Source organism: Gossypium raimondii, chromosome 4, assembly GCF_025698545.1.
Source record: "Gossypium raimondii isolate GPD5lz chromosome 4, ASM2569854v1, whole genome shotgun sequence".
Taxonomy (NCBI): Eukaryota; Viridiplantae; Streptophyta; class Magnoliopsida; order Malvales; family Malvaceae; genus Gossypium; species Gossypium raimondii.
The window spans coordinates 40,139,883-40,152,498 of record NC_068568.1 but is presented as its reverse complement, the minus strand read 5'-3'; the positions used below and the strand labels follow the sequence as shown (position 1 = coordinate 40,152,498).

Sequence of the window (12,616 nt, the reverse complement as noted above, 5' to 3'; positions counted from 1 at the left end):
CAATAACAAATTTAACTGAGAAAAATAACTGAAATTAACAATTGGACATAATTTTTAAGATTAAAAAAAATAAAAAAATAAATTTCTAAAAAAAAGTATATAATAAAAGTAGATGAATTTCTTATTTATTCCAGAAACAATCAATCATTCAACATCAAAGTAGGAGCTTTAACAACCATTCTTAATAAATTTGACAGCGAAATGAAACCGACCACTCAAAATATTAAAACAACCAGATTCTTATTGGACTGCCCAACTGGTTTGTTTGTTAATAATACTATTGGTTCTGGGCTTTTATAACACCTAAAACATGGGATAAAACTTGGTTCCACTGCTTTGTTCAATCAAAATCACTGCAGGAAACATAAGTCAACCACAAGTCCTCATCTTCTCTTGCAACACCCCACTTTTATTTGACTTTTTTTCTCTTGTTCATGTCTCAACGAGGATCCAATCCAGATGGTAACACTCAGGCCAGCAGGGTAACTGATCACTGCTTCTTTTTCTTTTTTTTCATGTAAGCTTGCAAGTTTGATTATAATTTTCAATCTCATTACATGATGTTTTATCTTTTTTTATTTTTATTTTTTATTTTGCAGTTTATCAATGAATTCCCAGTGTTCATGAATCAGATCGACTTATTAATAGCAAAATACGAGAAGCTGGTTGACACTGAAGCAACTCAGCTGGATGAGATCAATAGTTTGAAAGTCATGGTTGCGGACAAAGATGAAAAAATTCGCATACACGAACAACTGTGCCGTGAGCTTCAGAAAGAGGCGAACGAATTGAAGGCGAATTTAGAGAAAACCAAGAAGGAACATGATGTGAAGGTATCTGAGCTCGAGGAAAAGCTCAAGGCCAAGGAAAAGGAAGTAGGCAAAATGATCAATAAGGTTGAGGAGATGGCTAACTCGATGACTTGGGAAAAGCTAAGAAGCTTGAACTTACGCTCGGGTGTGAGTGTGTACTAGCATTAGTCATGTATTGGATGGGTGTTTTAAACATCGTATCTTAAAATTTTGATGGCTGCTACCATGAATTTTTTTGCTTGTATTTTAAGTATAAACTGTTGTTCTACTTGCTTGTGCAGCCGCAGTTGGATGACAGCCCAAATACTCGTAGATCAAGGTAAACTGTGAAATTGATGTTACACATACATACATATCCTTTTGAGTGGTTATTAGCAATGCGGAAGCAACCATATTAGGACAAAAAAATATCATCAAATCAAATATGAGATATCATTCTTATCAGAAAAACTGTGCGGGCTTCAAATAAAATAAAATAGAGTTAAAAATTTCTCCTATAAAAGGAGATGGAGGAAGCCTAAAAAAGGCATTCAAGTTGGTTTTGAAATATTTCTCATCCACCATTCACCCCTATTTTATAAAACTTTTTTTTACTACTAGTTTCATTCTGTAAATTTGTATTACCATCTCTAATATCAATTAATTTTGTCATATCGTGCTTCCCAAGATCTAGGGATAGGTATAAGGATAAGAGTCGATCTCCAAGTAGGGTGGGGCGTTGTTCAAGATCTTCAAGCGAGAGCGAAGATGATTACAGAAACGAGTAAGCGCAAGTTTATTTCATTTTGCTTTTGGTGTTATATGAACAGTGTGTCTATTCCCATTTCCGACTCTCATTTTTTTAACTTTGTTTCAATGATCACATTTGTTGGAAGACTGCGGAAAACAATGTGGCCTGGAAAACGACGAAAATCGAAGTCTAAGGATAGAGGCAGAAGTAGATGACCCCTACGGGCTACGGTTTTCATGAGGTGCTCCCTTCCTTTATTACCTGTCTCTGTATGTTACATAAACTGTGTGATGGAAATCACAATGGACTTCTTTCTTATATATTTCATGTTCTACACTGACTATTCAGTAATTGATATTTGAGATTTGGATATTGCAAATGAGCATCTAGGGGATAGGAATCATAGGAGCAGTTCCCTATATATTTTATCTCTTCTGCATGAATCCGGCTATCATCATTATTATCTACTGCAGATTTGGATATTGAATTTCGGATATCCCTTATCAAAATCCACATCACTTATAATTACATATCTAAATTAGCTTTATTTTGTTGGATAATGATTTCATTTGGAAAATTTGGGCGCCACATGCAAAGACTTCAAAATATTGGACATGACACAATAAGACCAAAAATACCACAACACAGAAATTCAATAACAGAAACAACACTATATCAAGGATTAAAAAGAAAATCCTTGTTTAGCTCCTCGATGTGGTCAGTGAATGTGCAACTGTTATAGAGAAGCCAAGAAAATCCAGTTAAGAACAATCTGGGATATGATAACTGAAAAACAAGAGAAACAATAATAGTTCAAAGTTTGAAAAGATGATTGCTAAGCTCTCGATTGAAATAAGTCGTAAATACAAATAAAATTCAACTCCACTAAGATGTGACAAACCTCCTTGAGTATTCGAACATCCCTAGGAGATGGGATTCTTTATCAGTGAAAGCTTCAACATCTATCTGCAGTGGCTTTACGAAATATCCAATATTGGGCCGCAACTTAACCGGAAGCTTCTCACATCGTAAAATAAAGCTAGCTTCAAAGGCAATAGATGGTGATGAAAACGAACTTGAATAATCCTTCTTGTTGTCTGACCTGGTTCTAAAGAAGCTATCTCTTCCATTGGAACAAGTTTTGGCACATTATCAGATGAGGCTCTGTTAGACTCCACATTGACTATCTTTATTCCCGATATGGTCTCTGATGAACAGTTCTTAAAAGAAACTTCTATGCAGACAAGTAGATGCGATATGCTTGATATTTCTGATGAAAAAGAATAATCAACCTTCAAATCATTTCCATTTGCAGGCTCCAAGAGAGAATAGCTTTTTGGTTTTATCTGCTTTCCAACATCCCCAATAGATATTCTTGCCGAAGATTTACGGACTTGACTTTGCTCCAACATGCCTGGGTTTGATGAACCAGGTTGTTCCTCCAACCATGACTCTAGAGCTCTATTTGACATTAATTCCCCTAGATTACCAGAAGAAGAATGAAAAACTCCATTCTGATTTTCAGAAGCATTTCCAATGTCGGAAATCTGAAGCAACAGGTCTGCATTATCATTGCCTTCACTTGATTCACCATCATCACATGGCCACTGCTTCTCGAGCCAGAGAAAGAGTGCTGTGAACCATAATCTGAAAGCACTTTCATTGTCTGAAGGATCAGATGATGTGCCATGATCGTCTGTCCCACTATAATCTGCTGCCTCCTTCATAATTATACGTGTTCCTTCAGGCTCATTAATGCCATCAAGGAGCAAACTGCAGGGCTTTGGAAGAGGTTCGTACCAGGGAGCAGTATGAAGAACCATATGTGAGAGAGACCCAGGTAGTTTAAAATCGGTAATTAATTGATTCAGTTTTCACTTCTCTTGTTTGTTTCCTAAATATGCAGTTCACAACTATGTGTAGGTCTTTTTCAGGAAGACTATGCACTCCTTGTGACCCTTGAGAGATGAAATTGTATGATAAAAGTTTCTTTAGGAAACAAGCTCGGTCACGGACATCGTAGTTCGAATCACATTCAGCCAATTCAACCATATATCTGAAAACTTTCTTGAATGTCGACAGACCTTCTCCTGTAGCACCTGATAGAACCTGCAAGTACAGACAAACTGAAAATACAGGCTTTTTCTCTGAAAATTAACAACAAGCAAGCGGAAAAAAAAAGAAACTGATAAACTACAAAATTTTAAATTAATTAAAGATGACATGCAACAGCAAGAGTTTTCGAGCTTTATTTATTTTACTTTTTTTTTTAATATGATATGGCTACTTGCTGCAACTAATCCTGACTGACAACCTCCATCCCATTTCATAAGTAAAACAGATTATCGTAGGAAGGCCAAATATCTTTTCCAGAAATATTCGTCCATAGCTAGGCTAGAATTGATCAAGAATATTATAGCTCTTGGAAATACCTTAGTCACTGTACTAAGAATTTGAAGCTTTGTTTCCAACGCTTCTGAAGTAACTCACCATGCAAGATACTTCAGCATCGTGGTTAACATCCTATGAATTATCTCCCCCAAAGAGCTGTATTCTCCCACCATCCAAATAATCATTGCACGAACTGAAGGCACCTTGATTGAATCCAAACTACGGACTAACCGAATTATAACCTTTAAATAAAAAATAAGATGTTGGTTATCAGCCAATTAATATGAAAACACTGCAGGAATGCAAATAATTTAAAGATTCTGCCAAATAGACAGAGAGGTATGCAAAAAACGCATAGCTAAAGCTGAAATGAAATAAGCAAGAGAGAGATACCTTCTCATGAATTGGTGGGTCTTGCTTTATGATTGATTTTATAGAGATAATTGCCTGAACCAAAACATCTGCTTCTTGATATCTAGACCCTAAATCTTTAGTCAAGAGCTCTGCAAAATTTGGTATCACTTCAGAAAACAATGGATTCTCTGAATGTTACCAGACAACAAGAAGTAGGAAAAGAGGAATAAACCGTGTCTAGTCATAGTTAACAGCCCATCTACACATATATGTGCATTTTTGGAAGTTGTCGTGCGCATATACCAATTGCAGCAACAGTAGCAGCAGCAAATCGCCTGTCTGGATCTCTAATATAATCCTAACAACAGACTATAATATAAGCATCAATTCATGCGATCAAGGATCAGCATACTTGTATAACAATGCAATTTCAACTGGTTGTTAGTACAAATCTCCGGTGAAGAAAATCTCGAACACATGAACGGAACTCGAACAGAAAAAGAAGAAATAGGACAATGTTCCAAGGCGTGTATCAAGCCACTATCTTTAAGGTTATATTCGCCCCCACCTATTTTCGGTGTGCAAATGAGTTCCAAGCAAATTAACCTCGAGGATATAATGAAGCCAATGACTATTTGCGTTTTGCACTGACGAGAATAGCCCACTACACACTGAGCACTGTATGACAAGAAACTCAATTTCTATAAAGAATTTCTGCAGTAATACTTTATAAAATAATCTAATAATATTAGAAAATGAAGTAAATAAAGTAAGAATATTAAAATTTGTTAGTATGTTTTTCAAATGAAATCTCATTCCTATTTATAAGAATTTTCATGTCTCTTCATAGAGACATCTTTCATCAATAGGTGTCTTTCTGAATAATAATATTTTTAAAATAAACACATAAGTATTCATTTAATATTATAACTATTCAAATAATATTATTTAAATAGTTATAATTCTTTTTTAAAAAATCAAATAATATAACTTTTGATTAATTACACCCAGTCATTTATAGTTATTGGAACATTATAAATATTTGAAAATGTTCCAACAATCTCGCCCCATTTTCAAAATATTTTGGATTTTGATATTCTTGAAAATCAATTTGCATAAATGACGGTATCTTACGATTGAACCTTCACTTAGTGAAAACATGTTAAAGTTAATCGAAATTGCATGGTAGACTAAGCTTTGAACCAACTATTCCATTTGATTAACCGAACACATCTCACACAATGATTTCAACATCGGTCAATGCATAGTATCTAGGGACACTATTATGGTCATGTGTCTATATCCTTTTTTCATGAGTGCTACCAGAGCCAAGCCATTGAGCTCCTAAAAGTGGTCACACTTCCACTCACATAGGTAGATCCCATCAAGAGTGTTCTCGTAATTATAACATTCTAACATATTTATGTTATGGGTCCATTAAGATTACATTACTCATCCTTCCCTTATCATTACGGGTACCTAACACTTTAATCTTAGGATGAATTTATTTATAGTGCTAACAATCACATAGTAATGATGTACTTTGCCTCATTGAACTCAAGACTTGACGTTATACCAAGCGTTGAGTCGAGTTTCCATCATGGGTGACTCTAATTAATGGGCTTAAGTCCGATCCCTTTTGAAGTCCTTTTTACTGCATCTCTAGCAAGACTTTTTGTCAAAGAATCCGCCAAATTTCCACTTGACCTTACATAATTAATAGTGATCACTCCATCAGAGATTAATTGTCGGACATAACTATGTCTTAATCCAATGTGTCTAGACTTTCCATTATATACTTGGCTATATGCCTTTGCTAGAGTAGCCTCACTATCACAACAGATAGAAATAGGTGAAATTGGCTTAGGCCATAAAGGTACATCATAAAGCAAATTTCTTAACCATTCTGCTTCTTTAGATGCAGCGGCTAAAGCAATAAATTCTGCTACCATGTTGGAATTAATAATACATGTTTGTTTCTTGGAACCCCAAGAAATGACTCATCCACCAAGAATGAAGATCCATCCACTAGTAGATGCATGATCTTCCAAACTTGTAATCCAACTAGTATCCGAATACCCTTCTAAAACTGGAGGATATCCATTATAACACAATCTATAGTTAATAGTTTTCTTTAAGTACCTAAGTACTCTATTCAAAGCTTGTCAATACAAACTACTTGGATTACTTGTGTACCTACTCAATTTTCCAACAGCATATGCAATATTTGGTCTTGTACAAGTCATTATGTACATAAGACAACTAATTAGACTTGCATATTTCAATTGATCAATTTTCCTACCAGCATTAGATACTAATTTTATTTGAGGATCCATGGGTGTAGATGTTGGTATACAGTTGAAAAGATCAAGCTTTTTAAGCACATTTTCAATGTAATGTGATTGTGATAAAGTTATAGTATTTTCATCTCGGGTTATTTTAATCCCAAGAATAACATCAACTACACATATATCCTTCATAGCAAAGTTGTTTGACAAGAATTTCTTTGTGTTTTCTATTTGTTCCAAATCCGTGCCAAAAATGAGCATGTCATCTACATATAAGCAAATTATGACACCTTTTCCAATTTCAAATTTGCTATATATGCACTTATCAGATTCATTTATTTTATAGCCATTAACTAAAACAACCTTGTCAAACTTTTGGTGCCATTGTTTTGGTGCTTGTTTAAGTCCATATAAAGATTTAACAAGCTTACATACCTTATGCTCTTGTCCTGGAACAACAAATCCTTTTGGTTGCTCCATGTACGCTTCCTCTTCCAATTCACCATTTAAAAATGCAGTTTTAACATTCATTTGGTGATATTAAGAGTCTAATTGTAGCAATTCTTGCTACTAGAGCATAGGTATCAAAGTAATCAATACCTTGTTTTTGCATAAAATCTTTGGCTGCCAACCTTGCTTTAAATTTATCAATGGTTCCATCGACCTTCATTTTCTTTTTGAAGATCCATTTACAACCTATTGGTTTGGAACCTAGTGGAAGATCAATTAAGATCCAAGTTTGATTTTCCATTATTGAATACATCTCATCATTTATTGCTTCTTTCCAAAAAGCAGAGTCTTGAGATTTCATTGCCTCTTCAAATGTAATAGGATCAGATTCCATATTATAACAATAAGGTAACTTATTACATATACTTTCACATTTTCCTTCTACAAGAAACATAATGAAATTTAGTCCAAAATCTTTGACCTTTTTAACCCTCTTGCTTCTTCTTAATTCTTGACAAGATTCATCATTATTATCAATTTGTTCCAATGGAATCTCATTCTTATTTGAAGAATGAATCAATTGTTGTGGCTGTAATTGTCTTGATATAGAATTAAACCTATTTTCATCAAAAATAGCATCTCTTGATTCAATAACAGTATTAATTGAAATTGAATCATTTGGTTTAATTACCATGAACCTATATGCATTGCTATAATGTGCATAACCTATAAATATGAATTCAATTCCTTGTTGACCTAAATTTTTACGTTTAGATGTTGGAACTTTGACAATAGTTATACAACCCCAAACCTTCAAATAATTAAGGTTTGGTTTCCTTTTCTTTCATTGTTCATAGGGGGTTATTTTAGTTTCGTTATTAGGAACTCTATTCAATATATGACAAGTTGTTAGAACAGATTCTCCCCAAAAGCCTTGTCCAAGACCTGAATATGATAACATTGAATTTACCATTTCAATCAAAACTCCATTTTTCCTTTCAGCTACACCATTTTGTTGTGGTATGTAAAGGGCTGAAACTTTATGGACAATTCCAGTGGACTCAAAATAACTTGGATTATAGTATTCTCCACCTCTATTCGATCTTAAGCACTTGATAAATGATTCACACTGAAGTTCAACTTCAAATTTATAAACTTTAAATTTATCGAACGCTTCATCTTTTGAATGCAATAAATATACATAACAATATCTAGAACAATCATCAATAAAAGTAACAAAATATTTCTTTCCACCTAACCAAATGTAAGAGTATTATGCATGTCACATAAATCACTATGTATAAAATCAAGCAATTTTGTTTTCCTTTTAACCTTAGGAAATGGTTTCTGTAATTTTAGTCAACTTACATCTATTGCATTTTCAATATTATTATTAAAAACAGAATTAAATCTAACTTACACATGTCATTCAATTTTTATAATTCAAATGACCTAATCTATAATGCCACAAATAAAAGATTCAACCATATAAGTAGAAATAGTATTTTTATTCTTATTAATGATATTGAGTTTGAACATACTCTCATACATATACCCTTTCCCCACAAAAATTCCTCCCTTAGAATAAATAAACTTATCTGCCTCAAAAACAAGTTTGAAACCAAACTTATTCAACAGACTTCCAGACACTAAATTATGTCTAACTTTTAGTACATAATATACATCATTTAAGGTTAAAACCTTTCCAGAAGTGAATTGTAGCTCAACAGACCCTTTGCCTTTGATTGCTGCGGTAGAAGAATTTCCCATGTACAAGACATTGTCATTTTCACATTGTGTAAACTTTGTGAACATGCTTTTGTTTTTGCACACATGTTTGGTTGCTCTAGTATCAATCCACCATGTATTATCATCTTGTGCCATATTAATTTTAGATATCATTGCAACGAACATTTTGTTATTATCAGCCTCAGAAGATGATTTCTTCTTTAAAAATCGACATTCATTCTTGAAATGTCTCGGCTTTCCACAATGATAGCATGAGCCCTTTTGTTTCTTTTTTAACTTAGGTGCTCTATCAGTCTGTTTGAACTTTCTCTTGAATGGTATAGTAGTCTGTACTTCCTCCATAACATGCACTTTGGCAGTTTCAAAATTTAGGTTCTGATCTTGTTTTCAATATTCTGCTTCAATAGGAAGATGATTTGCCAAAGCCTCAAGAGATATCTCATCTTTCTTATGTTTTAGACTTCTTTTAAAGTATTTCCAAGATGGAGGAAGTTTGTCTTCATGGAGGATACAACAATCACTTCATCCATTTTCATATCATATTGCTTGAACAGATTCAGCATCTTTTCAATATCACGGTATTGTTCCATAACAAAACGACCATCAACCATTTGATAATTATTGAAACGACTAACAAGAAATTTTTTTGTTGTAACATCTTTGGTCATGTATCTTGTCTCCAATTTGTCCCATAATCCTTTAGCGGTGACCTCATTTTGGTAAGTTTCAAACAAACCATCAGATAAACCATTCAATATGTGGCCCTTACACATGTAGTCAGCATTGTCCCATTTTTGTCTTTCTCGGGTTACAGCAACAGGTTTGTTTTCATTCTCTTCAGGTCTTAGAGTATCCAAAACATAAGCAATCTTCAAAGTTGATAATTAGAAGTGCATCTTTTTCTGCCATTGTCGAAAATTGCCACCATCAAACCGATAAAGTTTGACAAAGTTGGAAGCCAACTCCCTTAGTGTTCCACTTTCATGTGTTGTGGTAGTCATCATGAGATATAACCTTAAAATTGTTAGTACAAATCTCCGGTGAAGAAAATCTCAAACACACGAACGAAACTCGAACAGAAAAAGAAGAAATAGGACAAGGCTCCAAGGCATGTATCAAGTCACTATCTTTAAGGTTATATTTGCCCTCACCTATTTTCGGTGTGCAAATAAGTTCCAAGCAAATTAACCTCGAGGATACAATGAAGCCAATGATTATTTGCGTTTTGCACTAACGAGAATAGCCCACTACACACTAAGCAGTCAAGAAACTCAATTTCTATAAAGGATTTCTACAGTAATACTTTATAAAATAAATCTAATAATATTAGAAAATGAATGAAGGAAAGAAATAATATTAGAATTTGTTGGTATGTTTTCCAAATGAAGTCTCATTCTTATTTATAAGAATTTTCATGTCTCTTCATAGAGACATCTTTCATCAATAGGTGTCTTTCTTAATAATAATGTCTTTAAAATAAACACATAATTATTCATTTAATATTATAACTATTCAAATAAAATTATTTAAATAGTTATAATTCTTTTTCAAAAAATCAAATAATATAACTTTTGATTAATTACATCCATTCATTTATAGTTATTAGAACACTATAAATATTTAAAAATGTTCCAACACTATTCAGTTGACCTCAATTATTTCTTTTATGCCAAAGACTAGGAAATGACTTAGTGTCAGATGCTCAAAAGTGGCAAAGAAAGGATTATTATTATTCTGAAGTCCATTCTGTCCATATCACTTCTTTCTTCCTAACATAACACAAGGATTAAGAATTACTCTTTTTTTTCAGATCTTCAAGGTTGGCTTGGCAGTGCAAGGATTGAAACCTTGAAAAGCTAAGCACCAAAAGTACAGTTGAAACGGTCAGGTTAAGCACCTTTGGTAACTTACATGAGCTTAAATAAAACCACACCCTCTTTCAAGTGAATCTGAACAGTCTAAAAAGAAATAACTCTATATTCCATTAACCAAAAAATGGTTCAATGGCATTCAGTTTCAGTTATTTTGGTCAGGCTTTTGCCAGAAGAATCGTAATTTAAATGATATAGCATCACATCAAATCCAGTAATCAGAAGAAAATTCCCTAAACAAAATGATTTGCATAGGATGAAAATGGCCCAAAAATACCATCCTTTCCAATACTGGTGAATGTAATAATACCTTTTTTCTTACATATGGATGCAACAGAAATTCATTATGGTATACCATACAGAAGTTTCAATGTGACTTCTATTTCCACTATCTTGCATTTCTACATAGTGCAAATATCAACAATGATAAGGAATTCCTTATGAAAATAGCAGGTACTTGAAACTTTTTGAAAATAGAAGAAATGGACGAGTCTGGCGCAATGGATGAAAGTATCTTAAGCTTCAAGGCTTTGACTTGATATGAATCAGAAGAATAAATGAAGAAGTCCTCATGGTATAGAGCAAAAAGAGATGGCATTGCTTTAGCAAATACTTGAATGTTGCAAAGGACCTACTCATTCAAATCAACATAACCATTCTTACCATCTTAGCAACCAACTTGAAACATAAACTAGGCAGATAACCCAAATCTAAAATTGGTTTTGCCAAATGAAATGACATAACTGTATGAATTCTAGAACAATGCAAAATCTTAAATGCTGTTAAAATAGAAAACTACACAATGAACTATTGCATTTACATAAACATACATGGATACATAGATGTACACCCATGTTACATAGTTTGTATGCACAATTGAAAAAAATCAATAAAAATATAGATATGGTGGGATTTAGGCTTCCTTTGGATTCATCGCGCACATAATGCGTTGGAATCTTTCATATAATTTTGTCTTGGTTTTTAATCTCACTACACCACAGTGATTTGAATGGCTGTTTGGGACACTTGCAGTGGCACAAACATGCTGCACTAGATAGAGATATCTTGACTGGTGCTAAAAGCTCCAGTCTACCCACTGGGGCAATAGGTATTTTTAGTAGACAAAAATACCCATACTTTTATTTATTTTTTTACCATTTTATCCTTGAAAGTTAAACTAATTTCTTTCCCAACCTTATTTGTTTTTAGATTTGGGAACAAAACAATTGTTTTGTTTTTCATATTTGAGAACTAAAATAGTGATTATTGTTGGTTTCTCCCCTCTTTTTTGCTTTGTATTTGGTTGTGGCTGCTACATTTTATCCTTTGCTTTTGTTAGAGTCTATTTTTTGAAGGTATTTTTCATTAATTTCTTGTCATAGACTTCTGCATAGAACATGCAAACAAAGCTCTAACGATGGTTTCTTTGACAGCCGAATTTTGCTGATGTTACTGACGGTAATACAAAGAGTCGGGAAGGAAGGCGTCCTCAGAAAACCAATTATGTAATCTCTCATTTAATTTCGCTTCAAGCAGCACAATGATGGTTGCTCCTTGAATCTGCTAGTGATTCTTGTCTCTTCTTTATTTATCCTAATGTTTCCCCTTTTTTATTTTAATGTCTGTAGCGACAAGAACAGCTATCCAAATCCATCCAAAAGTAAGAGGTAGTTTAATGTCTTTAAAAATGCCTTTATTCATTTTGAAAAGATAGTCATAATCAATTATCCTTTCTATATCCTCGTTATTGTTTACCATGGATCTTTGAAAATTTTTTCTTTAGTGTTCATCTTATGACTTTCATCCTTTGTTCTGATTTTGTTGATCTGATAGCATTTTTTTTCTTTGTGTACATTTCAATTTACTGTTTAAACCTAGATTTATGAAATGTGTCAAAAGTATGGGCTAATATTGCCTACTTGTAAACTCCACTTGTTTATTCCTGCACTATCATCGTATATTAGTTGAAAT

At 33.4% G+C, this 12,616-nt stretch overlaps 1 protein-coding gene and 1 pseudogene across 3 annotated transcripts in view; one reads left to right on the top strand and one right to left on the bottom strand.

The window, feature by feature from the left end:
* Positions 1-303: 303 nt before the first annotated feature.
* LOC105779987 (uncharacterized) overlaps positions 304-12,616 on the top strand; it is a 54,012-nt gene continuing 41,699 nt past the window's right edge. Inside the window, exons 1-6 of one of the 3 annotated variants that reach the window (XM_052629606.1) lie at positions 304-482; positions 600-959; positions 1,094-1,131; positions 1,480-1,575; positions 1,688-1,783; positions 2,858-2,957. In XM_052629606.1, the coding sequence (XP_052485566.1) occupies positions 435-482; positions 600-959; positions 1,094-1,131; positions 1,480-1,575; positions 1,688-1,757 (612 nt within the window). In that variant the 5' untranslated portion in view covers positions 304-434 and the 3' untranslated portion in view covers positions 1,758-1,783; positions 2,858-2,957. Of the gene's footprint in view, positions 483-599; positions 960-1,093; positions 1,132-1,479; positions 1,576-1,687; positions 1,922-2,857; positions 2,958-12,616 lie in introns of those variants that run through there. The other 2 variants (XM_052629607.1, XM_012604033.2) reach the window with 2 other exon arrangements.
* Positions 2,218-11,499, bottom strand: LOC105778944 (AP3-complex subunit beta-A-like; annotated as a pseudogene).